General features: G+C 38.1%; 1 protein-coding gene across 1 annotated transcript in view; it reads right to left on the reverse strand.

The window, feature by feature from the left end:
* lmx1bb (LIM homeobox transcription factor 1, beta b) overlaps nt 1-22,529 on the reverse strand; it is a 68,412-nt gene extending 45,883 nt beyond the window's left edge. The window contains exons 1-3 of the mRNA XM_081349363.1: nt 22,394-22,529; nt 22,037-22,161; nt 20,801-20,987 (exon numbers count right to left, since the gene is read on the reverse strand). Coding sequence (XP_081205489.1) covers nt 20,801-20,987; nt 22,037-22,106 — 257 coding nt within the window. The 5' untranslated portion in view covers nt 22,107-22,161; nt 22,394-22,529. The remainder of the gene's footprint in view (nt 1-20,800; nt 20,988-22,036; nt 22,162-22,393) is intronic.
* Nucleotides 22,530-27,729: the final 5,200 nt, after the last annotated feature.

Below are 27,729 nucleotides of genomic sequence, written 5' to 3' on the forward strand. Positions count from 1 at the left end.
TGATTCTCCAACTCGATCTCCTGTCCCTCTCCTAACATCCTAACATTCAACTGCTGCCCACAGCATTATATCTCTGTATATTTCTAGGGGAATACATCAGGACAGATGACGGCCTGAGCCGAACCCGTTAATCTGAACTGAAAACCAAACTCCTCCAGGTTTCTCCTCCTCTGTCTGTGCTCATCTGCTCCCGCGAGAGTGGAGAAGCACTTATGCAAATGAGCAGTGACAGCATTATTGTGGTAGGAATATCAATGGAGTAATTACAGCACAGCCAGCACTCCTTTCCCCACCACCCCTGCCCGACTTCATCTCGCAGCCCAGCTATGGCTCTCCCTGAGGGGGGAGGAGGAGACAGCAGTCACACTCTCTGGATCCAGAGCTAATAATCGAGGCACAGGTACAGGCACTGAGGGAGTCAGCCCGGGGGTCCTGAGACACAGACGTGGCTAAACGTGGCCCGAGGTCCCAGAGAGTGATCACAACACCAGTCTAATGATTAATGTGCAGTGAGCTGTGTTTAAAAGCTCGAAATAGGAAATTGTGTATGTGTTTCTCTCCATGTGTATGTAAATCTATGTATTCTTGAGTGGATTGAGTTTTGAAGGCACTTGCACTTCTGAAGGATGTCAAGTCACAATTGTAAACACAATTGTTAACTTTGTAATTGCAAACATTAGTTAATGTGTAAGGCATTTTATATCTGTTGAGGTCATCTATAGGGATATATGATGTCGATATCATCGGTTTTTTAAGAATTTTTTCATTGATATCGCTTTTTTTTTTTTGCAGATTACCAATGCCCACTAAAAGTTCATATTTAACACTAATAAATTACTGTTAAGTGTAATCTTTAGAAAATCTTAAAATTAATGTCCATTTTTTTATACAGTAAATTATAATGCATTGATGCATGGCCTTTTAGCATTTCAAATTATTACATTAAAAAAAAAATTGTCAGCTTACATTATTGGCCAATTTTATCATCAGTGCACCCCTACAACTTCTAGAAAATGTAACTTTCAGCAGATATACTTATATATAATAATATATAAATATTCTTCAATATAAAAAGAGACCAAAAATATTAGTGACTCTCTTGCACTCACCAGCATTTCTAAATTTGTGTCCAAAAAATTGTAGCATGTGAATGTCCATCCCACTAATGCCATTTAGTAAATAATGGTTAACCACTGACATATACAAGTAAGGCTATTTTGAGGCTAAAAAAGGGACAAGCCCTTCAATATGTGGTATGTCCCATCCCGACTTCCTGTTTCAATACATCAGCACAATAAAACTGTGCTCGTAAAGCCATTTCACAGGCTTCTCAAAAGAGTGTTGATAGTTACATGAGCAATCTGCAACTGCACATGTCACAAATAATCAGGACTTCACGTTGGCGTGAGTGAATTACATCCAACATTAAGCTTCTGCAGTGAACTCCAAGGGATAGAGAAAAGTCTTTGCAACTATCCATGAAACGTCAAAGCATTCCCGCAGACTGAAAATATACAGCTCAAAGCAAGATTTACTCTAGCCTAAAAGAGAATATAACAGGGTCTAGATCTTAGCATACTTATGCTTGCTTACAGGATTAGCGTTCATCAGTGAATCTAAGGTGATTTACTCTGACAGGCTCTGGAAACAAGCTGGCGATTGTCCAATGAGCAAACACTTTTGGCATGTAAGAGTTGTCTAATTTAATGCTCAAATTTGTCTCTTTGTGCTTAGGGAAAGCACTCCTAGCCCCATTAATCCATGTGAAACAAAAGTCATGCACGCCTGAAAACCAGTAATCTTTCATCCTCACCATCTATTCACAGGTGAAGGATGGGTATGGCTATAAATAACGAGGGGGAGAAGAAAAGAGGAGGAAGGAGGGATCAGACGAAAGCTGGGAAACGAGACCAGAAAAAGCAAGGGAGAGAAAACTAAGGGGAAAGAGGCGATAGCTTCAAAGCCGCCACATTCTTTAATACCCCCCTAAGGCTGAGCATTAACACGGCCAGGGCTGGAATGCTCCTGTGGTTCTATCACTAGCACGAGCGATACCCCCAAAAACACTACAGTAAACACTCGACTGCAGGTAAAGCTTCGCAAAAGTGTCAAAAGTTCCGGGAGTTTCACAAATCTGCTCGATAAATAAGAGAAGGGATGAGGAATTAATAAATGTGCAAGAGATCAGGAGACATCTTCAGAGGGCAAGAGGAGTGGAGTAAGGGTCACGCCCAAGACCCCGAACACATTCTGTTACTGCACGGCACTGGCGATGTCCAAGCACCTCATAGATCAGAGCAAGCTTATCCACACACTTATCTCACCAGCAATAACTCCCAATTAAAACTAAGAGAGAGTAAAACAGATGAAGTGAGAGACAGGAACCAGAGGTTTCTGAGGCCATTCGCCCCTTCCGTCCGCGCCAGCCTCTTCATTCACGTGTTCGCACTCCAACGGACAGCCAAAACAAATCGCTCGCGACCCCACTGGCATATAAATTTTGATTATAGGGGTGAAATGTGCTTGAGGATTCCCTACCACACATTTCTGAGGTCTGTGTGGCCTTAATAAATCAGAGAATCATGCCTAGTAGTTTTGCTCGATCCTTCCATAAAAAAAAAATGCTTTCTAGCAAAAACCAATGTTTTGCTTCAGATGGGAATCGGTTTACTGGCCTAGTGGTAAATGTATTGGAAGATGCCATGGGGATACAAAAAAACAGTTGTGTTTTTTATAATGATAATGGTTTGAGAACAGATATACGATTGCATAGCAATCAAGTCAATTAAGGCTCAGTGAAAATGAAAGGATTGGCATTATTGCGAATACCAGCCTGACACACATCATATCATTTATACAGCAGATTGATGAATGTTTCCATGCAGAGCTAACCTGAAAAATAAACAAATATTATGGTGAACGTAGGAAAGAAATAAGCAACTGTCAAGTGTGATCTTCATTCGCTCACTGGCCTTTCAGAGAGCAAATTGTTACAGCACAATAAAAAAATATGCAGAAATAGGATATAGGTCTGTGGTGTGAAGTTTCGTGTTTCTTTTTTCATGTTCATTTTTAACTGCCATTGTTCTTATGTTTAAGAGGTCTGTTTTGCATTCTCTCAGTTTTATTTTTCTTCACGGCAATAAAAATAACGAATTAAAATAACGGGCAACTCTCCACAGCATGAGCCCCCGCCGTGGGAGGAGCCGTAAAGTCGATGCTAACATGATTAACAGTGTTGACAATGAAAAAATAAAGAGTAAGAAAAAACGTGCCCTCTCTATTTATTTTTCCTGTTCCCTTCTATGGTGCTCTTTCCTGCTTTTCTTTGATCCTGCGGCTCTTATGAACCTTCCACATAAACTGTTACGTGCGAAGGACACTTTAAGCGCAGCCTGGATTTGATGCAATGCATCTGCATGGATGTCGCCACAATCACAAATCTCGAGGATGAAACGGACATCTACACTCATGCAACCACTGGAAAATGACATCTCTTTCTATCTGAAATATCTTAAGAATAGGTTACACGCTCCCAGTCTAGCACCTAAACACATTTGGAGTATAGCGAGTGAGCGCAGGCTTTGAAATATCAACCACTTGTGCAATTACCTACAGGCCTCTGGTGGTTTGCCGCCACAGGGCGATGTCCATCTCGAGGAGGACAGCCTAGACACGAAAACCGAGATAAAGAATGTGCACCTTGCAGAAATCAGTCTCTGATGTTCACATCCCACCATACAATACCCTGGAATATAATCAAATATAGCATTAAAAGAACCAAGGACTAATAATGACGTGGTACTGATTTATAGGTATGCGGGGAATTGCACACGTAGGGCATTTTTGAAACACATAAAAGTTCTTTAAAGTCCCCCTGTAGTCAATAATTGTCTCCCTTAAAACATATCTTTGATCACAAAAATTACATATTTAAATTTCTTGAAAAAATAAATCGTCATGCCTTAAAATAGCTTGAATGTAACTCTACATCATTTAGTATACGCGGTTCTATGAATATACAAATTAGCCCCACCTCCACTCACTCGCACCAGCTCAGAGATCCACTCTTTGACGATCACACGTTGACTGATTGGTTATTTTGTGACGTCAGAAACACCACCGTTTTTGAGACTGTCTTTGGTTCACTGCATTTTTAATGTCTTAAAGCATATTAAAAACACCACATAGACATATAAACAACATTAAAAGCATGATTTTCACCACAGGGAGACTTTAAACACCCCAAATTCCATGACGGTTGATATCTGTTATACACTTTTGCTCAGTGGAATGAAATTCTAAAATTTATACTTTTAGATATACTCATTTGTTAAAAATGAGTTCCAGTGTTTACAAATACTTCTTTTTAAAATTAATCCTTTTTTTTTTTTCAAAGAATGTTTCAACTGTTTTTGTCTATATAATGAAAGTCAAAATGATTCATCTTCATTTATATAGCGCTTTTAACAATGTAGATTGTTCCAAAGCAGCTTTACATTGATAATAGGAAATTCAAAACAACTTTGGACCCCACTGACTTGTATGAACAAAAACACAGATATTCTTCAAAATATCTTCTTTTGTGTGCCACATAAGTAAGAAAGACAAACAGGTTTGAAATGATTTTTGGTGAGTAAATAGGTTCGTTAAATTATTATATCAACCCTCTATTATTATATTATTATATATATTATCTACTATCAACCCTCTATGGACACACTGAAGCTCGAGTCGCCATTGGCTAGTAATTACATTTTTATTTTATTCGGCAGACTTTTTAGATGAAATGCGAGGATGCTAATAAAAAATATATATTATATAAATTTTAAACACTATTAAAGTCAAGTAAACATTTGGTAATAAAATAAGAACAACTAACCAAACTATAAACAATATAACAAAGATGCAAATTAAATAAACAGTGCTTTTCAGGTAGATCTAACAGTAGTTAGATACAGATTAGGTAGATTAGTACAGAATTGAATAGTAATCAGTAGTAAAATAACACTGCAAAGTCTTTATTTGATTAAAAGGGGGGTGAAATGCTCATTTTCACTCAATCTCCTGTTAATCTTGAATACCTATAGAGTAGTATTGCATCCTTCATATCTCCAAAAAGTATTTAGTTTTATTATATTTATAAAAGAAAGATAGGCTGTAACGAGTCTTTCCGGAAAAAAACGAGCGGCTGGGGGCGGGCCGTGTGGGCGAAGCTAAAGCTGTGCTAACGCGCCGAGCTAACTACACAGAGACATTTGAAGCAGTTTTACTCACCCGCGGTCTTCCGGGAGAAGTGCCCTTAGGACCCATATAAGGAAATTCCGCCCCAACTGACATCACGCAGACCCATACGAAAAAAACTTTCCGAAACTTGTGAAAAACCGGAAGGACAATTTTTGGCACAGAAATACTCCTTCAAACGTACAATTTAATTTTTGAAACTTTGTCCATGTTTAGCATGGGAATCCAACTCTTTAAGAGTGTAAAAAACTCAGTATGCATGAAATAGCATTTCACCCCCCCTTTAACATTAAAAACACAGACAGTAGCAGGAATATTAGGCTGCTGTCACTTTAAGACATAATGCACTGATCCAATATACTGTACACATGCATTTTTTTTCTTAACTGTTTACGTTCACTTAAGACATAGCCGACTGTTTACTAGAATACTCGCCAAGACAGCCATTTTGACAATTTTGTGTGAAATTGTCTGCTCAAGCGCAAGAAGACGTAAAAGAGAGCTCAATTCAGTATTCACGTCACATGCTGTCAGATGTGGCTTTCTGGGTGCATGCTTCGTATGTGTTTGGTCACACATTTAACTGTGTTAGTTGAAACTTATTTTTTGCCTCTGACTCAATTACAGGTGACTGTAATCATACAATTTAGAAGCCATTGGCAAATTAATAACATTTTTAGTCGCCTCTTGTGAAAATTGGTTGCATATGCACATTAATTGGACTATAATTTGGCTTGCTGTTGTGCATGTGCACCAAATGTCTACTGTAAAGCAAAGCTATTTAACCTGTTTAGAGGCCCTCAAACACATTACACACACACATACAAAAAACCTGCAAATACTTTGACTTTCTTATACTACAGTCAAAAGACACCTCTGGACAAGCTATTGCTCCTACAAGCACCCCTTTGAGAAGACTTAACTTTCTCCATCAAATTTCCATGTCTTTGACATCACAGATATGAAAGACTCAGGGTTAAATAACTAATTAAATAAAAACGAAGGAAACAAAAATACAGATTCAACCAGAGAAGAAATGAACACTGATTGCAGAGGCCAAATAAGAGTTTCCATTTGGGGTTGCCAAAGCACCGTTAAATATTATGGGCACATCAGAGTGCAAAGAGAGCCTGTTGGTCAGCCCAGAGGGGAGTATGACATCTGACACAGAGCAGAGGCGTTCTGGACCACGCAGACCCCATGCTTCAAAAGAACTGCATGGGAAACAGACAACACTGCTACATTTGGGTCACAAATGGGCCTCCAGCGGAAAACGTGAAGAACAGGTATCATGAGGAGCACAATCACAAGTTATACAATCCTAGTTTTCGCTGAACTCAAGCAAAAACACATCCTAACGAAGTCACATGAAACCTTAGAGCAAGCGTATTATTTATCTTGCTTTGACTTTCAACAACTGCGGTTGAACTCAAACCGACGGGCCCCAAGAGTTGTCGGGTCTTAGATGCAGTATGGCTTGAGGGGCCGATCTCCAATGCTGTGTCAGGGCTTTTTCTCCAGTTGTCGTTTCACTTTTATAGCTTCCTTGAAATATCTTTAAAAGAGGAGCTATGAGCTAAAGAAAACTGCTTTAAAACATTAGGGTGTAAATCTCTTTTAATACTACAGAACCCTGTGTTAATGCTGCCTTCAGAAACCACTCACCATATTTCTCTCCCTCTCTTTCCCTGTTTTTTTCCTCGCAGCTCTCCGCTCATTACATATGATGTGGAACTGAAAGACCACATCTTCAAATTCTGCACAACTAAAAGTGTTTTTCAGATACACTACGTGAACTCGGGCCAAAAGGCCAAAAAGTCTTCCTGTTTGGCTCTCAAGCTGCTCGTTTGTCTTTCTCTCACCGGTCAGAAAGACGTAACATTTCAATTACGAAAAACAGAAAGACTTCTTTTATAATCTTTGACGGATGTCCACTGAGGTTCATCCGATGGCTGGCAAAAGAGTTTCTTCGCAGCTGCTCGCATGTCTCCCACGGAGGGGAAAAAAACCCTACATGGGTGGGAGATGCTTGGAGTTCTCAAAAAATGATGACGTTTGAGCCTTTTGATTGATCATACATCTCTCCCTGGAGAATGATACAGTTTTTGGGAGACATTCAGTGCAGAGACAGCAGAGGATGGGCCCGTGGTCGGCATCGTGAAAATGTGCTGGAGGAATGCAAGGCCTGTTGGAGCAACAGACGGTTTGTGAAAAGAAATAAAACTTCATGTTTTACCTGTGCTGATGACATCACTAGAAAACAACAATCGAGCAAAAAGGAACGTTGGGACGGAGCAAGCAAAAACTTGGTGGAAAATCAAGGCCAGTTTTTCCTTTTCTTAAACTCTCAGGGCTGCGGTGAGCTTCAACCCTATAATAAAATAATGCACAGCAGTGTGTGTAGTGGATCTCTGTTTGAAAAATACTTGTGGAGCAAAAGAAAAACACATGGTGCGTAGTGTGGCACAAAACATATTTCATGCATGACTTTGGAGAATGTTAATAAGGATTAGAAACATACTTCAACTAATGTTCGGGTTCCCTCGTGGGGCCATGACTGATTTTTACTCATGTTTTTCAAATGGGGGAGACATAACATCTGAGGTAAAAGTTAACATTTTTAAAAACAAAAAAAGGTAGAAAACACTTTTAGGGGTATCATTTGTGAGCACGGTACAGAGAAAAGGAATCATTCTTCTCTCTTAATAGCTAATTCTGAGCGGTTCTCTTGCATTCGCTCTCTTTTTTGCAGTCTTTATTTCATTAGGATGTCATGTCAGGGGCCCTCAAGTCTCCCTCTGACCCCACACTCCGAGCACGGCTTCTGGTTAATGTTACATCGATATGGCTCTTGTAAAAAAAATGCTTTAACGTAAAATGTATCTTAGGTTTCCAAGGAAAGATGGACCAATTAATCTGATTATAGTCTCAAATCCGACAACATGTGTACGCGTGTATCTAAGCATGTGGGATGCAGATGTGCGGCCCGTATGCGTGCCTGCAAGCGTGTAACCGGCGGATCAGGCCAAAATGTTGAGAGGATACAGCAGCTGCCCTTCCATTGCGAACAGACCGAATGTCAGCTCTGCAAAAAACAAAACAAACTCTGCAGCCTGTCAGATACAGAAACATTAGCACTACTTGAAAACCACGAAGCAAATACGCCACCAGGCTCAGCCACTTTGTTAAAAAGGCAAACACCCACACCACAATGACACAATGAATTTTTTTTTTACAGAGCATGTGTCCGTGTGAGAGCATCATATGGCTTGTGGGAGTATTTTTCAAAATTAGGTTGCAGATTTGTTGTGGGCAAAACTGCTAAATTGCAACCAACCATGTAATCATGTATAGTAATGACAGAACAATAGGGTTTAAATGAAAGGATGAACCTTTCCCCATAGGATATACGTACAATCAAACTAATATTTTGATAAAGCCATCATTTCAATTTTGGCCTGTGCAGTTGATACATTTTAATGACTGACATTAAGCTTTTGTTCAATTTTGTACAATAAAGAATTTCGCTACAAATCTGCATCCCAAAGCAAAGCCAGTTGAGATGGTTCATTGTGACTGAATCCACTCTTGTTCATCACATGAAGTTCTATAGTCACATGTACTCAACAACTATATGCAAATACAGCCCACATGTGAGTGACAGACAGCTGCCCTGAGACTGGGAAATAACGACAGGAAAGAGCCATGAAAGGGATACAGAAGTGAAATCATAAACCTCTGTCCGAGCCTTCATGCTCCATTTGATATCATAACACTAAAGCACTTAACACTTCAGAGCAGATCATTTGTTCTTCTCCGCTTACATCACTGGGTCCAACGTTACGGATGATGTGTTTGCTGGGCTCTCTTTTTGAAAACTATGACACATCTGACCTTGCTTTGATTGCGCTTTGCCAATAGTATGTAAATTGGTTGAGAGAGCATCTTATCCAGTCATTCTCAAGTGGTGTTTTGTGACCCAGGTCTGTTCGGATGTATTAGAATGAACGGGAACAAACAATGCTAAAATACAAATTAATGATGAATGACAAAATGGGAGAACAGAACAGAAAACAGCAAAATAAGAAGTTTGTTCAGTGGCACACTCTCTAAAGCATTTCCAAAAGATGTATTCACATAACACTGCACTAAATTGTTGTAGCAGAATCAAATGCTAAATGTAATGTTGCCAGGGGGCCAATGTTTCGTAAAAAATTTAAGCTTCCCCGGGCGCCGCCATTTATTAGCAGACCCCCACCTACTGTTAGCATTCCATTGACTCCCATTCATTTTGGCGTCACTTTGACAGCGAATAACTTTACATCTGAGGCGTTTGAAGACTCCATTTGTCCATTATTTATTTCTAAAGAAACACGAAAATGTATAAAAGGCTCCATTACCTTGTATCTTACGTTATGGCCCCGTAGAAGCCGTTTTTGTAAAAATAGGCTAACGATTACGTCATAACCACACGACTCTCTGTCGCACAGTAGAGAGATTACCGTATGGACGGGAGGAGAAGCTTGATGGCAATCATGGCAAAATGACAAAATAATTAATCAGAATACTTAGCAAAAGTTTCTCCTGCTCCAAGCTCATGGACACCTCCTACTCACACTCTCCGTCTCTGCAAGTTTCGGAAGGCAATGATTCAGATTTCTCTTGGCACAGCTACTAGAAGACAGTCGGGTTGCTCACGTCACATCTACGTCGTCAAGCTCAGTTTGAGTTTGCGCAGTACGCTCAGCCATAAGGAAGTGAGCGCTTCTAATTGACTTCACTTTTCTCCGTTGAATCCAATGGGGTCACTGTGTAAATTCTTTTACTGTCTATGAATGTTGCCAACCTACAGCGCCATCTTTTAAACAGTGTCCATCTTTTAAGCAGAATCTTTTAAGCAAACCATTTTCAGGATTTGTTGAACAACTTGCTCAGTTTTAGCATAAGTCCCAGTACAAATTTACTGATAAATCCTTGTTTTACCTTGTTTATTCGCCACCGAATTAAAACAAATAATAATAATTGCGACTTTTATCTTGCAATTCAGACTTTTTTTTCTGAGAATTGCATGATATAAACTCGCAATTGCGAGTTATAGAGAATTCAGTCAGAATTGTGAGATAGAAACTTGCCATTTTGAGAAAAGAAGTCAGAATTCCGAGATAGCACGCAATTCTGACTTTATAACTCGCAATTGCACGTTTAAATCTCACAATTCTGAGATTGAGTTTCTGAGAGAATGGAGAAAAGAGTGCTGGGTTGAGTAGAATATTTATCTACAAACCACTGGAAATCCTCTCATTTGACAGCGATGAAGAAGGTCGTTAGAAAGTTTGACACCTGCATGTGAAGCCTGAACGACCAAAACAGTATCAAAGCATTAACAGAGCACAAAAAGCATTTAGGATGTAGAGTTATTGGACATGTACCTTGGAGTACTTTGGAGTATTAAATACTATGGTATTAATGGATTGAATGCCCTGGACATAATATTTGAGAAATAAATCATTAAATCTTTATTTTGTCACAGATACCAAACCCTCTGTATACTAATAAATCCGCCAACCCATAGCCTCAAAACCAATAGGAATGCACTATAAAATGACGTCTCATTTCTGTATTTGAATACAGTCTGCTTTTATTCCACAAAATATTTGAATGTGTATTATTTTAGATATTATATAACCTAATGTGTAACACTATATTCTAATCCTTTAACTCTTGTAAAGAGTACTTATGCAAACGAGGATGAATGTGACAGTAAATTGTTTGGATTGTAGCAGACTGTTCATCTCACAGATGGAGATGTTTTTGGGTGCGTGGGGTGTTCAGGCTTTGCCCTCAGGTGGTTTGGCACCGTGTCCCACCACTACAGAGCAGAAGAAGGAGGGCAGAGAGGAGTCTGGCGCACGGTGTGATGTGGAGCTGGAGGTCAGGGCTCTGCCGCCTCTCCAGCTGAGCACCAAGCGCCACACACCGGCTCTGGTTTCATGTTCTGGGCCGGGGGTCAGGATCGCTTTCCCCCTGCTAACTGCAGGGGCAGGGGCCGCTCCTCACGCCTGACAACAGACAGACGCCCACCTCGGGAGGGGGGAATGGACTTACTCACTCACTCCCGAGAAAAAAACAACAGAAGCAGGGAAGCCAGGAGAAGAGATGGATTGGTCTGAGATGGAGAACAAGTTTGAGGCCATAACAGAAATGTTTGACTCCAAAGCTAATCTTTTTAGGGGCAAAAAATGCACAAGTCAGGTCTATCTATTTTCCATATGTGACTCAAGTGAGTTTAGCTATGTTTCTCATCCAGTCCTTACTGCTGAATAAGCAATTCAAAGGTTCAGTGTTTCTTCGAAAACACTATTATGTCTGAACAGCATGTTTGTGTTTGTGGTTATGAATCCTGCCAAAAAAAGATGGGCATCGGGGGGACTGGTAAAAAGTGTACAAAAAAACAACAACAGCATTCACAAGGTAAAACAATAAAGAGAATGCATTGTTTGACACTAAAACAAAGAACACGTAATATCTCAATATTAATCAGACAATATATTAGGTTTTTTGGTATCGCTCGAAAGTAAACAAAGACACATGAGTCTTCATTAAAATGGCACTATGGAATAAATCATTTTCCTTTATTCGATTTTCAGAAATCCTCAATATTTCATTCCCTCATCCACCTTTTTTTAGACTAGCAGATCATTTTGCTGCACTTGCGAGTCACGGAAATTCCCAGGAAGATGTATTATGGCTCTTTTCAGAGAAATATTAGCATCCAGAAGGATAGCGGAGAGAGGGGGGTGGGGGGTGGGGGTTAGGGTGGGTGAGGAGGAAAAAGGCACAGACGATCGGTATTATAGGTTTAGGATTATTTTTATTTTTTTGGCTCACAAAGGTTGCATCCCTGCATAAAAAAGCAAGAAGAGACCTGACCTAAATATGACATCACAACGTCCTCGGCTGAAACCTTCTCTAAAACAAAACTGTTAAAATTATAAAAAGGAAATTATTTTTAATCTGCTCTGCTTCTAATAAAATTGGTTTAATACAAGTTAAGATCAATTGACAGCATATTGTTCATTGCCACAAAAATTACTTGCGTTTTCTTTTTTCAATTCTCACAGGATTAAAGATAAAAATGTAAAGCATATCATTTTACAAAAGCTTTTACTTAAATTTTTTTGTATTTTATTTTATTTTAGCTGTAGTTGATCTTGAAGTTGTTCTTGTCATTATTAAGGTTTACTGGCTATACTTTTGAAACAGAGAGAGCTTTTACAATGCTTAAACACTGGCCCTATTTAATTTCCTTGGCAAGTGCCTCACTACGATTTTTCTCCCGTTTTTTTTTTAAGAAAAGGAGGGACAAGCAGCTTTGTAGATCTCAACATCATGCCGCAAATAATGTCAACCAATCTCAATTTGCACTGAACCCAGAATATTCCTTTAATTCCAATGAGTGTGAAATTAAAACTATTTTTTTTGCATTGCTGTGGCTGTGTGTTTAACTCCCTTAGAATCTTCTGACTGAAGATTATTAAAATTTTGAAACATCTGCAATCCAGTTAGCTGCTTTTTCCTGTCATTCCATTCTCTATCACTGTGCCTCTCATTGACTCCGCCTAACATCCAAATATTTCCACTCTCCACTTTTTGAAGCCGCTATGGGTCTTTTGACCTCCAGCACAAATCATTTTAGCTGCTTGCGGGGGGCTCGCAGTCCCATGGAGGTATGGAAATACGATCCCCCCCATCTCCTGCTCACGTTTGTTTTCCTTGGTCCAGTCAGCGATGGGCCGATCAGAGGTGATCCCCATCGCAACAGAAGATCGGGACCGTGGGTGGGGAAACAGGAGGTCTTGCTGGTTGGAACGCTGTTTTTTCAGTTTACTTTAACCTGTCTCCTACTTCAGCTTCCCCACAACCCTGGGAGGGAGATTAGGAATATTTAGACCGCTACATTTAGGATTCAGGATTTCGTCCCGGATACACGCACACACACGCACACACACTGAGCAATGACACTCCTTCTCTGATGCACAGCTTATTTCTTTTACTTCAAGCAAACTTTCTGAGTAACAGCTTAGACATTGTAGTAAAATTCTGAATTCTTCTCTAAAATCTTCAGTGATAAGTGAGCGATCTTGAGCATTTTGTCATACTAAAAAATGTCCTTCATACATAAACCTCAATCTCAATAGGTCCAGAAAAATATTTCATAGACTCAATTAACTAAATAAATGTTTAAGGGTCAAATCAGTTAGAAAAAGCTTCTTAAGGTAACAACGACACCTTTTTTATAGTTTTTTTTAATAGTTTAGATAGATAAGATCATTTTTGTTCTTTTGTTCAATTGCTGGGGAAAATACCTCCTTATAGGATAAAGCCATTTAATTTTCATGCACCAATGAAAGACACATATACCACGACTCATATTATCATATACAAGAGGTCAATGAGGTTTTAGAAATCAGCTTCTGTTTTCATGGTTTTGAGCAGAAGCTTACAATGAGGCATTTAATGGGGCATTCAATGAGTTAATGGGGCCAATATCTGAAGGATTTAAAAGCATAAATTTGAAGCTTATAATTTTTATTAAAGCACTGACTGCCTGTAAAAAATTATTTGATCACTAAGTTATGACAACATGTTTTTACATTGCTTTAACTTTTTAAAATTAAGTTAAGCAATTTTCAACTTTAAACAAGATTCAACCCATTTTTTTAAGTCAGTTTAATGTAATTTAAGTTGAATGACTTAAACATCCAAGTTGATTGTACTTAAATATTTAAGACATCAACCTTTTTCCAGTGTATAAACAACTGTAAAGTTGTTCTGCTTGTAGAACAACTTTACGCTTCTGCTCAAAACCATTGTTTAAAAAAAAAAAAAAAAAAAGTATGATTCCATCAATATGTTTATTCTTTCAACCACACAAAACATTTTAGCCAACCAAACGCAAACTGTCATGTCATGTTCAAACATCAGTAGTGCTGTATGGTAGGGATTCAATTGCTAGCCAGGGTAACGTTTCCAATATTTATGTTTAATTTTCCTGAAAAGTCTGTCCAAGTACCTTGGTGGTATGACAGCATTCAAGATCGTTCTAACTGCTACTCTTCTCTTTCCCTTTGTAACGAAAATGAAGAAATATCACAATCTGGCTTTAGAACTGTGGTCGCGAGGAGGAAGGTAATTGGCTGGTTGAGGTAATCAGATCGTTTCAGAGCATCTGATCTGTAGTCTAACAGACTTCCAACTAGTTGAATGAGTAAATAAAGAACTGTGGGAGCTCCATCTGAAGACAGATTACCTCTAGCTCCAGGAGGGTCTGACCAGGAGAAAGCTTATTCCACGTGAAGGAAAACTGAGCGGGCGCAAAAGACCGCAAAGCATCCAGCAAGAACCAGCATAAGTCATTCTTTCAAATGACCCCTAAAACACCCTGATATGGGGCCCATACATGGTGAGGCGAGTTTTGACATTTAAAGATTAAAATCGGTCATCATTTACTCACCCTCGTGTCGTTCCAAAACTGTATGACTTTCTTTTGTCTGTGGAACACAAAAGAAGATGTTTTGTAGAATGTTAAAGTCCAAACAAAGTTCTTCAAAGAACACTGAGACAGTCTTTTGTGTTCCACAGAAGAAAGAGCGTCACACAGGTTTGTATCCACGTAAAAGTTTTCCATTTTTGGTGAGTATCCCTTGGTACATGAACACCTGCCAGAATTCTTTAATTTGTGCTGAAATGCTACTGGGATATGTTCTATTTATAAACCATCAAGAGCTTTGTACTTTATGAAAATGCATTCAGAACAAGGGTTAAATGGAGGGAGCAAACTGCTTAATGCATGTGCGACTGTGCCTGTCTGCGAGCCTGAGCCCCTTAAGGTCCCTCTCATGCTCACTTGGCTGTGAGAGAGGGCTCAGAGGGAGGAAGTGGCAGTGGTCCCATTCCAAAGCACTGTCCCATTCCACCTCATTCTTCCCTCTTTTCTCCCTCTGACACAAATAAGAGGATTAGGGCACACAGCTTCCGTCAGTCCCTCCATTCAAGACAATGCGGCAAAGAGCTTAGTAAGATAGCCTTGGATAGCGGAGCAGACCTGTCATTCAAATCAGCTAGTACTATGGCTGTTGGGAGGCTAATCTCATTAGGATATGAAAAAAGAAAGAGAGGGAGAGACAGAGTCTGAAAGTCCAAGATGAGATTTGATTATCATCCTCATAACTCGCATCTAAGACATGCGCCAAGCTTAAATCTTCTTGTCTATGACAAGACAGTTGAAACACTCTCGCAAGACAACTTAATAGTCCAGGATTATTTTGGAGGATGCGGAGACTTTGAAAGCCACCAATAAATGTTATATCACTGGATTATGTCGCTGCTGGTTTTGCATTCATGATTTCTATTTAGTTTCCAGCTTTATTTTAACGATGTAGGTTATTTCGCGAACTCAAGATCCAATTGTTTTGAGACAAACGCACTTGTGTAATGTCTTCATGTATGGGTAGAATGTGTTAGGTGGAGATAGTGATCCCCTGTGGCACCACTTGCCACCCCAGAGCTAGTGTTTTCTAGCGTATACCTGTGAAAAGCCTGTTTTTAGGAATAACACTGTGGAGACACTGAGCTTCATCACTATGTTGAGAACACTGTGAAATAATGAGCCTATAGCAACATTGAAGAGAAATTATGGAAAGGTGTCATGATTTTGGCTTCTTAGTATTTTTCTTTGCATAGTGGATGATATCCGTTTATTCCCATGAAAAAACACTGTGGCTGCAGCATCCCAACCAGTCCAACACAAACACATCTTAAAAGGCATTTAGAAACAGCCTTTTCTGTTTGTCAGACCAATGGTTGACGAGGGGAGTGTTCCTGACATTATTTCTGCAATTTTGTTTGGTGATGTTATAGTGGTGATAAAAAACAATTACACACAGATTGATTATCCAATTCGGGAAAATGAACCAATGTTTAAAATTATAGATTAGAAATGTCTTAATAAATTAGTGGGTAACACTTTACAATAAGGTTCATTAGTTAACATTAGTTAATGTATAACTAACATGAACTAACCATGAGCAATACATTTGTTACAGTATTTATTAATTTGTTAACATTAGTTAATAAAAATAAAGCTGTTCATTGTTTGCTCATGTTAGTTCACAGTGCATTAACTAATGTTAACAAGATTTTAATAAGGTGTTAGTAAATGTTGAAATTAACAAATATTAATAAATGCTGTATAAGTGCAGTTCGTTATTAGTTCATGTTAACTAGTTAACTAATGTAAACTAACGAACCTTATTGTAAAGTGTTACCAATTATTGTAAAATATTTAATTTAGTTTTAGTAGTTTCATGAATGAATAATATATCCTCATTATGATGCTATAGTAACATCCATTAATTATTATATAAATAATAAGGCAAATGTATGTAAAATAAATGTATGTATGTAAATACAGAAATATAAACATTAATATGCAGTTCAAGTATTTAATAATTTGATCAAATGGATTAATAATTCAGTTAAGGTAAAACACATCTTTTAAAAATCATAGTCAAGCTTTAAAAATCCTTAAGTGTGTCAACAAAACATCAGTGTTTCGAGGTCAGTTCAAATAAATGATAGTTTTCATATTATCACATTCATAACACAAAGAATGGCTCAAGAAATTTAAGCTTCTGCATGTGCTGTATTTATAATAGCAAAATAAAATATCATTTAAAGTTGTTTCTGGCTGGCACATTAAACATATAGACATAACACACACCGTTTCTATGGTTGAATACTATCACAGCTGTGGAGTTACATGTCAAGGACATTTACTAACACATCTAAAAGAGAAGAGACCTGTATAAAGAAAACTAAATAATCTATTCCATGAATGAATTTAAAAGCAAAACCCAGCCATCTAACGCTCCCCTCTACACCAGAATAACATCCCGTTAGGTCAAAGCGTTAAACGTCTGGTGGTGGGGTATGTGTGTGGCACAAGTCGAGATGACAGATGATTGCATCATTCTAACGCTGCCAGGAGAGGCTGGGCTAATGTTGACACAAAACCTAATACTTCCTTGCAGAGGAACAGGCTGGCTCAGGCTCGGCCTCATCCCAGAGCAGGGCGCTATACAAGGGCCTTCAACACTGCAAGCAAAAAAAAAACCTGAACGCTGCAGGATTAGGACCCGGCGTCCTCGCTTCTCTAAACGTGCGATACCTTTTCTCACACTTTCATTAAAGCAGCTTTCATTTTTATATTTATACAACTAGCGAAACAAGTATTCAAGAACATTACAAATCATTCAAAACAATGATAATATGGGAGAGTAAAGGCATTCTGGGTTAAAACACGATGTCAGGGTGTATTGGAAGGGTGTATACGGCTCCAGTCATGTAGAAAACACACTGCAAGGACCAAAATCCACTCATGTCAGCGGGAATATGGCATCCTGCTCGCAAAGCAGAGCTAATTAAAAAACAACACATCGCAGGAGGATGCCCCCACGGTGCTAAAATAGAACTATCAGCACACCAGGGGATCGTCCACAACTTCCTACTTTGAGCAAATTATCCCTGGACCAAGACTAACAACAGACTTGAGCCAGGTTCCACTGACAAGGGCCAAAGGGGAACATTCAAACAATTCAGCATTCAAATAATGTCTAGCCTATCTTGCACACACACTGAGTGCATAGAAATCCTACTCTCTTTGCATGTGGTACAGAAATCCTAATGTCTATTTGAGAATAATTCAATTCACAAGTTCAATTCAGCCACAAAAGCCATTTTTGCCGAAAACTTCTAAACAACATTAATATAAAACTTAATTATAATTACATTTAGCCTAATTTTAAAAAGTTTTTACAGCTTTTCTGATTTTAAAAGTTAATGTTCTGATAACAAAAGATAAAAGATTCCAAACTTTGTAATTTTTTTTTTAAATGAGAGATTGAATGGTCTGTATTATAGTCTAATTTAGATAATTAATACTAGTCTATTGGGTTATTTAATATTTATTTTCCTGTCTCCTTTGAGCAAGCACGCAAAAAAAAAAAAAAAAAAAAAAAAAAGAAAGAAAGAAATGTAAAAACGAGTGCAGGCTGTAGGCTATATAGCTATTGTAGACTAGTGGCGTTGCAATTCAAATGAATTCCGATTAATTTGCAATACAGTAGCCTAACGAGAATTCCCAATAATAGCTTGAAAACACAATTATATTTCCATAACCTGTGCCTTTAATTGGCACTAACGCAAAGGTCTGCTGAGCCATTTAAAGAACATTATATGCAGATCGTAATTCCAAAGCTAATCCTCTAATAACGAAAGGCTGTTATTCCAAGTTACTCTTGAGCTACAGCGAGGTGAAATTTCCGCGCCAAAACAAGCTATAAATTCCCGCCGGTAAGCTTGTGCTGTAAATAGCTGACAGAGAGGTGTGAATATGAACGTTTGCCCAAAGTCGTGATTTACGGTTCCAATGATTATAGGGCATGAATCAATTGATGCTAGCATGTCATTAGGCGGAGTTCCACCAGTAACGGCCAAAGGCTTCAACTTGGAGCCACGGGCGCTTTGCGGGGTTGACAAGTACAACCTAAATGAACGTCATAAAAGTCAAAAAGGTGCCAATTACATCTACTAAGTGGCCCGCCATTGAGAAATAAATAAACAAATATTACTGCTAGCTACCTTTGTAGCACGCGCGTGAAAGGACCTCCATTGCAGGTGAATATGCTGGAACGAAACTGCTGTTTATGAAATGGCAGGTTTTGTAATGCGGGGAAAAAGAGATCAGACAGGAAAATATGATTTACACTAACCTAAGATCTGATTGACATCCAGTCTTAGAAATCATAACAGAGTAAAGATTGCAAAAAGAAAAATAATTAATAAAAAGGAGAGAACTCCAAAGACAAGCAGCCTATAGGCTGAATCTAAACAGCCCTTCTATAGATAATATACTCAGAAAAACTCTTTCCCATGTTTGGCATGTCTCGCGCTAGCTGCCGTCTCCAAGGTAATGGAATATAAGACCAAAGCTATGAAATTAATTTTGTTAACACTAACTCTTCACGGTCAACCTGGAAAAATCGGGGACCATTAAAGTCAGGCGGTAGATATGGCCTTTTAATTGTTGCTTGGTGTCCGATAGGGACCTCCCAGTTATCACCATGAGAGAGGGAGCGATATTTCAAAACCCCATGACACAAAAGCTATAGCTAGAGTAGAGACAAACACGGGAAGAAGACATGCAACATAAGGCGCCCTGCGGTCGGTCCACACTCACAGCTTCAGGACCGGGTCGGTGAGGATCAACACAACACTCACACACTGAGCAATTCAAACTATCCCATACCATGACCAGGCATTCATCATTTTATAGAAAAGATGAATAAGTCCGATTCGAGCAGAATGTAATGGTTGCACATATAAAATATAGGCTTTTTTTTTTTACATTCATGATGGTAGCCTCATGGTTCAAAGGCATTCTGTAATAGAACAATCGAAACAACCACGAGTGCATAACACAACAACAACAACAACAACAACAATAGCCTACTAATACTAATACTAATATATATATAGCCTATATATATATATATATATATATATATATATATATATATATATATATATATATATATATATATATATATATACATATATATATATAGGCTATATATATATAATGCTATTAATATGCTACTTATAATAGGCCTAATAACAATTATAAATTACCTTAATAAATTAATGAATAAATTTGATGAATTAATAAACAAGTAAATAAGTAGGAAAAATAATAGTTCGTTTATTTTCTGCGAGCAGACAAGAAATTAAAGAATATAGCCTATATATTTTCCAGAAATATATAACGCGGAATGTCTCATTTAGGCCTAAATATTTTCTGGGGATTTACCATTGGCATGTAAATAAAGGTAAAATAAAGATAGGCCTAGCCTACATTAATAATCTGTGGTGACCATCAGCATCAATCTGCATTAAACAAACCTACTGTGTGAACGACAGGTGATCAAATAATTATGTCGGCCTGGATTAATCGAAACAAACGAAGAAACGACCACTTTAAATGAAATCGCTTAATTTTCATTCCCATTGCGTTGCAAAATATCACAGCCCAAAAGTTCCTTCAAAATCACAGGAGTGACTTAGCCGATCTCAGTTTAGAAATAAGAAAAAAGAACTAGACAACGCAGGAAATACAAACTAAATCCTATAACTATATCTCAAAGGTCTAAAAATATAAGGACTAATCTCCACTGCTCCACAGTACACTTGGTGGCTCAATTGTAAAACTTACACCATTTTAAGACGTTGACAAGTTCAACAAAATCATACCACCAACTCCACCATACAGTCCAACTTTACGAACGGAAAGACTAGAAGAATTAGCTCGTGCGTAAAAACGAAAATTGTGTCATGTCTTTGCTTGATTACAGTTGAATAAAAAACTAAAGCAATGAACCTGCGCGCGTGTTACACCAAAAAAAAAAAAAAAAGAAAAAAAAAAAATCCATGCCCTTACTGTTGGTAGTCATGTTTGCAGTAAAGTTTCCTCTCCCGGAAGTAGCAGCTGGTGGTGAGCGGTTGTTGACACACGGCGCATTGCAAACACTCCTCGTGCCATGAAGACTCGTTGACGCGCATCAGAAAGCGGTCAGATATCGGCCGCTGGCACCCCTCACACACCGCCTGGTGATGGCACTCCGTCCCTGGAGGGCAAAAGCATCATTTTAATAATAACACACAGACTGCATCTGAATTTTTAAAATAAGGATTTATAAATGGGCTACTGAAGAGGTGGCTATGAAAGATTTTCTTACAGGTTACTATTGCCATATTAAATAATATGACACGGTAAGAAAACAAAACAAAACAAATGGTGTGTGAATAACTATCAATTTACCACCATACTGTATGTACGATGGGATTTATTATTATTATCATTATAATTATTAATAATCATTATTATATACGCTCGAAATTCAAATAACGCAACTTTCAGCCAAAACTAAATATTAAAAAAGTATAGCCCAGGTCTACATGATTGCGACGATTATTATAGCCATGTGATGCAAAATAATTGACAATATAATACTTGCACTTTTTGTTTATATAGCCTACTTACAAAAACATTTGGAACAAAAAAAAGACTGGAATTATGTAGCAGGTTTTGCTTGTCAGTCTGTCTGTTTGCTTGCTTGTGTGTGTGTGTGTGTGTGTGTGTGTGTGTGTGTGTGTGTGTGTGTGTGTGTGTGTGTGTGTGTGTGTGTGTGTGTATGTATGTGTATGTGTGTGTTTAAATTTATTTAGGCCTGTTTTTACTTTTTATCATAAGCTTTTTATTTATTCGCCAGGGTTTAGACGTTCAATTTGTAGTTCAAATGAAGCAGTCATAATAAGATATATTTCTGTAGGTGTGAGAATGAGAAATAAGTAACCGTTTGTATCATGAAAATGCCAATTTTGAAGCATGGAAATAAATGCATTACGTTGCGCATAAAATGTAAGAGAATTGGATGTTATACATCAGTTGTGTACATTAGGTTATCTGGGAAATAACTTTGATTGGACAGATATGCAGCCGGCCGGTAAAATGCGTGACACATGAGGAGGATGCATCCAAGCCGCTTGCATAGCTCTACTGCTTCCAGTTGTAGTTCTCTTCGACATCTTGTTTTAAAAAAAAAACATTATAACATTCTCAGAAATGATCTTTTCGTATTCTCCGAATATATACTGAAGACACTGAATCACTTACCCAGCATAACTCCAAGCGTAGCCTGTCCCGACCGCAGCGGATGGTCTTCGATTTTTATACCGTCCAACATCTTTAAATATTCCCACTGTTACGTGCAAGGAAACTCCGTCCTAGTGACTCAGGACCTGTTGTAATATCCACAACAACACATTTGTCAGAGTTGTCCACGCTTTAAATCCCCAAACTACAGCACACAACATCAGTTGATATTACAGAAATCTCAATCTAAGATGGCCAGCTCAAGGAAACTTTTCACTGCAATTGCCACTTGCAAGATTACTATATGCTCTTGATCAGACCTTGGTACAGAAGCACAACAACACATAACTATAAAACTTAAAACATGCACTAAATCACCTGTTAATTACCGGCCGAGTCAGTCTAGACGTTTTCTGCACGAAGCGTAAAGTTTGTATCCCGGCAGTGCGCTATCACGAGCTGCAAGGGAAGATCCTCCCTTTCCTACACCGTGCACAAGTCGACTCGACCCGCAAAACTTTTCAGGAAATTAGTACAAATCCACGAAAATATAAAGGAGATGTCTAAACGTTAACTCTTAAATTAGTGCGCCATTCGGCTCCCTGCAGCTTGAGAAATCTCAAAACTGAGATAGGCTTGAGAGAAAGCACCCTCCCCTTTTGGTCGCGTCACTTTGCAGACTATTGACTGACATAGGGATGCTATTGGTGCGCCAGTGTTCGTGCACTCTGCCGAGTGGAACTAAATGCGTTCCGCCTTCCAAATCGCATTGCCTCCCAAACTAGAGGCGCACAAGGATGGTAAACAACGTTACGAAAACTGTGGTGAAAACAAACGAGTCTGAAAACACAGTCTAATTCAAACTAAAGCTTTGCCTAAAGGAAAGAAAGAAAGAAAGAAAGAAAGAAAGAAAGAAAGAAAGAAAGAAAGAAAGAAAGAAAGAAAGAAAGAAAGAAAGAAAGAAAGAAAGAAAGAAAGAAAGAAAGAAAGAAAGAAAGAAAGAAAGAAAGATGTGAAATGCGCGCGACTGTTCTGTGTCTATAAATGTATTACTTAAAAAAAATGTTGAGGGCTCAAAATGCTGCAAAATCTGTGGGGAATCAACATCCATCTGAAGTGATCGAAAAGAAAGCTGTTAAGTCAATATAGTGTATGCTGAAACAATTTTATGTAGGATATATTCATATTTATAACTTCAAATATGGATGTCTATGTAGAAAATATATTTATATTTAAAAGCGGGAATACATTTAGCCTATAGAACAGTCGCGCCTTTTTTTTTCTTTTTTTTTTTTTTTGACAATATATGATTTGCGTATTAATGAACAACTCCTACCGATTTAACGAAATTACGACGCCAAAAAATAATACAGAAGAAAAAAGCACATGTATTTTATCTGTTAACAAAACAACATCGATAATAGGCTAACTGTTATTTTTATTGTTCATTATTTTAGTAGCAGAAGTATCCCACACTTTGCATCGCAGCTATGTTCCAATTACGATGAATACAGAAGAAAACAAGTCATTTGTATAATCTGTGGCTCTGTTTGCAATTAGCCTACGCGTTATTTCTTTTGTAATTAATCACAATAACGGCAAATTTGTAACATGCGTATTGTAATGTAAAATGTTACTGTTATTGTTGTTGTCGTAAATAGAGCTCTTTGGTTTCCCCCCTCTCCTCTCATGCAGAGGCTGCTGGCTTTGATATCAGGTAGCGGAGCATCACGCCTGCCCCGTCCGCGTGCTTTGTGCTTTTGTGTCCATTATGAAGCCTCGAACCTTCTGACCCTCGTCCACGATGCACCTGGAGATCAGGGCCGATAACCACAGACAGCGGATGACAGAGTCAGATCAAATAAAATGCAGTCCTATTGGATGTCTGGGATAGAGTAATAATCCTACCGATTAAACAGGAAAGATAAAAATCGAGCTAATTTTATTTAGTGCGCTTTGTTTGTTTCGTTCCGGCGGGACCGCTTTGGATAGATCTATTCTCATCCAAGACCAATAAACCAATCAAAAGAGGACGCATCTGAACAAATGAAATGATGCAACAGATAAGTGATGAATCTTTTATACATTTATTAAAATGTGTAACTTCTTTGATTATTCTGTAAATTCCAGTAACTCTAACCATTATAAGACATTTCGTTCTTATTAAAAACAACGAAGAATCGTTTAACTACATTTTGCACAGCATAATTTATAGCGGTAAAGAAACATTTTTTTTTTTTTTTGCTCACCGTTTTGATCATGAGGGAAAACAATAAATCAGCTGTATTTATGGCAGCCCAATGCTTCACAAATGTTTGAGACAGACTAACGATAGCCATGACTACCAATGATATACATTGACTACCTATTGAGAGCAATTGTTAGGATCCCAGTGCGGGATATTTCGGTTGAGACCCACTAATGGTTGCGCCTTTCATCTTCAGGTCTTTATTAATTGCACGTGTCCTCAGTTGTTGCTGAGATAAACTACATAGTCAAGTTCTCGTTCTCCCTCTATTTATTTGAAAATAAAAATAAATTAAAAATACACTCTCTAGGTATAGAAAGCCTCTGTTAAAATGCTCAAAAAAATTGATTTAGCTCATTGCATAGGCTAATAGGATTTGGCTAGTCAAACGTCAGTTTTTAATATAACTAAAAACAACGACTTGCCTCCAACGCCCAAGTCATGTAGGCTACTCAAGCATGGGAGTTAACACGCTCTTTTCCAAACATCATATAGCCTAGTACACTGAGAGGGAGGAATGCACGCGCTTAACTCCTCGCGCTATACATAATTCGTCACGCTCCCCTGTTACCGCCTCACTCCCGGGATTCCGTACTACCTCCGAGCCATTTAGGAGACTTCAAGCAGTCGCCAAGTGAGATACCTATGACGACCCCTCATTATAGAGTAGCCTAACCCCCACCAGCCCAACACCTTTAAAAATAAATGTCTTCAGTTGACACTCAGGAAACCATAGGCCATGGCGGCCAGTTCATTACAGTCCTCTAAACGGTTTATTCTAGGTCGAACTCATTTGATAATGAATTTTTAGTACTTTCTCCATTACACTGCAGAATGCCGCGTGATGATCAGCAAGGCTACTGGTCACCGATCAAATACTCAATCAATCTAAAGACAGGAGGAGAGTCAAAGGACGAACTGTATATAATAACAATGATAAATGGGCTGAGATTACAGGAAAACAATGGAATAAACATTAGGTGGACCGTACACCAACAACTGGATAACAGTGACCTATTTAAAGCTTAAATAACAACAACAAAATAATAACAACAACAATAAAAGCTATCAATGCAAAAAAAAAAAAAAAGAAAAAAAAGTTGCTGTCTTAATTTTTTTAAGTAGCCTACAATCAACTTGGATGTTTAAGTCATTTCAACTTAAATTATGCATACATTAAACTGACTTTTACAACGTATAAAACAACATAAAATAACAACATAAAAAGTTGACAATCGCTTAATTTATTTTGATGCGTTAAAGCAATGTAAAAACGTGTTGTCATAACTTATTGATCATATTATTTTTTACAGTAATATAAAAAAACGGGCTAATTTTCTTTAATGGTGTTGTTAAAGGTGTAGCTACTGTAAAATATGTAGGCTACTGTATAAAAAAAAAATTAACAACCAAATAAACGATTTTTTTTTCTGAAAATGTGTTTAAAATGATAAAGTGGAAGGTTTCATTATTTTACATTTACATAGTTGCTGCCATAATGAGATCACATTACCTGCAAAACATCTTTATATTAGGCTATCCAACATTTCAGGTTTCAGAATAAAATAATTCGCTATTCGGTCGCAGGAAATTCGAAAATGTTCACGTGTGGTTTTTATGCTGCATCCTTGCAGATATAGGTCTAATTCCAAGTAATCGAGTACAGTTGGAACAGAGGGACAGTTGAAACACCTTAAATAACTTGCGTGCGCATCACTTCTTACCCGTGATTTTTTCCTCCACACTTGCATGGTAATTTTCCACGATCAAAAAGGATGCTACTTTACGCATGTGTGGAGAAAAAAAAAAAAAAAATCACGGGTAACAAGAGATGCGCACGCTAGTTATTTAAGGTGCTTCAACTCCCTCTGTTACTCAGAATGCATATTTAATGAAATAAAAAAAATAACGTTTGCACTATTTCCAAATTTAATGTTAAAAAACCGTGTGACTCACCATCATTATAAAAGATCGATGCATCATTTACCTTGATTGAGGTTCACTGAACATCCTTTGTAATGAAACTAGAGCCCGAGGGTCGTTTTTGTGCCTAAACAAGATTTGTGAAAGGCTCCCCCTTGCGTTTCAATAATGATCTGCAGAGAAACGGCTAGGCCTAATAACAGACAGATTGCAGAGACAATCCTGAGAAAATCAAGCTTATTATTAAAAAGACGATTGAATAAAGATGTCTGGATTAAGAGCAATTAATATAGAGATTGCATAACATGTCTGATGCTCTTAAAATACTGGAAATTCACAAATATCTGCTCTTGCATCACAGTTTAAACACAAGACACGTCTGTTACAAATCAGCTTGCGAACCAGCTAAGTCCAGGAAACTAACTTAGGCTTGGTTAAGATGTTTTCTTTCCCCAGCAGGGATGTGCCATGAAAAAAGTAATTGCCGCAGAGAGGAATGAACTGTGTCCAAGGCCGTCAGCAATGAGCTGGTGGCGTGACTTGTGTGTTTTAGGGACTTGGCCTTTTGTTTGGAACTCTGGTTTACGAAGTGTTTCATAAAGACGGATCTCATTGGACAAGCATGAAAGGCAATCAGAGCGAACGCCTTACATGTTTCGAGTCCCTTAAAAGTCGTTCGACTTCCGCCACTGGTGGCGCAAAGGCCCAAATTTTGTGCCCACAAAAGTTGAAAGGGTTTTAGTGGGAGCACGAGATGGGTTCTGAACTTTGGTCTCTAAAGAATTTTGACAAGGAGGCCCAAAGCAAAGAAACGCAATACATGTGATTTATGCAATGTTGCTTGAGAAACTCTCTTTAATTGTTTTCTTTCAGACACCCCTCCCTCTCTCTCTGAGCAGCAGGTGTGTGGCACGTGCACCACAGTGAGTGAGTGAGAGAGAGGGTGAAAAAGCCAATCTAAACTCAATAAATGTTTGCAAGCTTTGCTACTCTGTTTTAGTTAAACAACGCGGATAATTCGACCACAAGGTAAGAACAACGCAACATGCATTAAGAGGACTTAAACTGCTTGTTTATAAAGAAACGAAAAGAATGAAACAATGAAAAAAAGAAAAGAAAAAAAGAACGTTATTGCAGTTTCCTATAGAAACAGTTTCCTATTTCCTATATTTATTTGTAAATATGTACAGCGGTAATGCAAATATTTATTATATAATATTAATATTTATTTCTGGTAAATATGCATATATGAAATAATTGATCACAGGAAAATTAAGAAACATATCTAGGGTTTGGTTATTGTGTCCGGTCGCAATATTGTTATGAAACACAGGTAAAAAGTTCGTAATGTATAAGCTCTCTCTATCCATCCAACCAATGATTACTGACAGGTTAAAACATTACATTTTACGCTCAAGAAACGAAATTATAAAATACAAGCGAAGAATATAGTCCCTATTTTGTTCATTGTAGTGTTTCCATTTCAAAATAAATAAAATCAAATTAGCCCAATAATTTCGTTGAGGGGAGATTTTCCCTCAAG

This window comes from Scardinius erythrophthalmus, assembly GCF_964197995.2.
Source record: "Scardinius erythrophthalmus genome assembly, chromosome: 20".
NCBI classification, from domain to species: Eukaryota; Metazoa; Chordata; class Actinopteri; order Cypriniformes; family Leuciscidae; genus Scardinius; species Scardinius erythrophthalmus.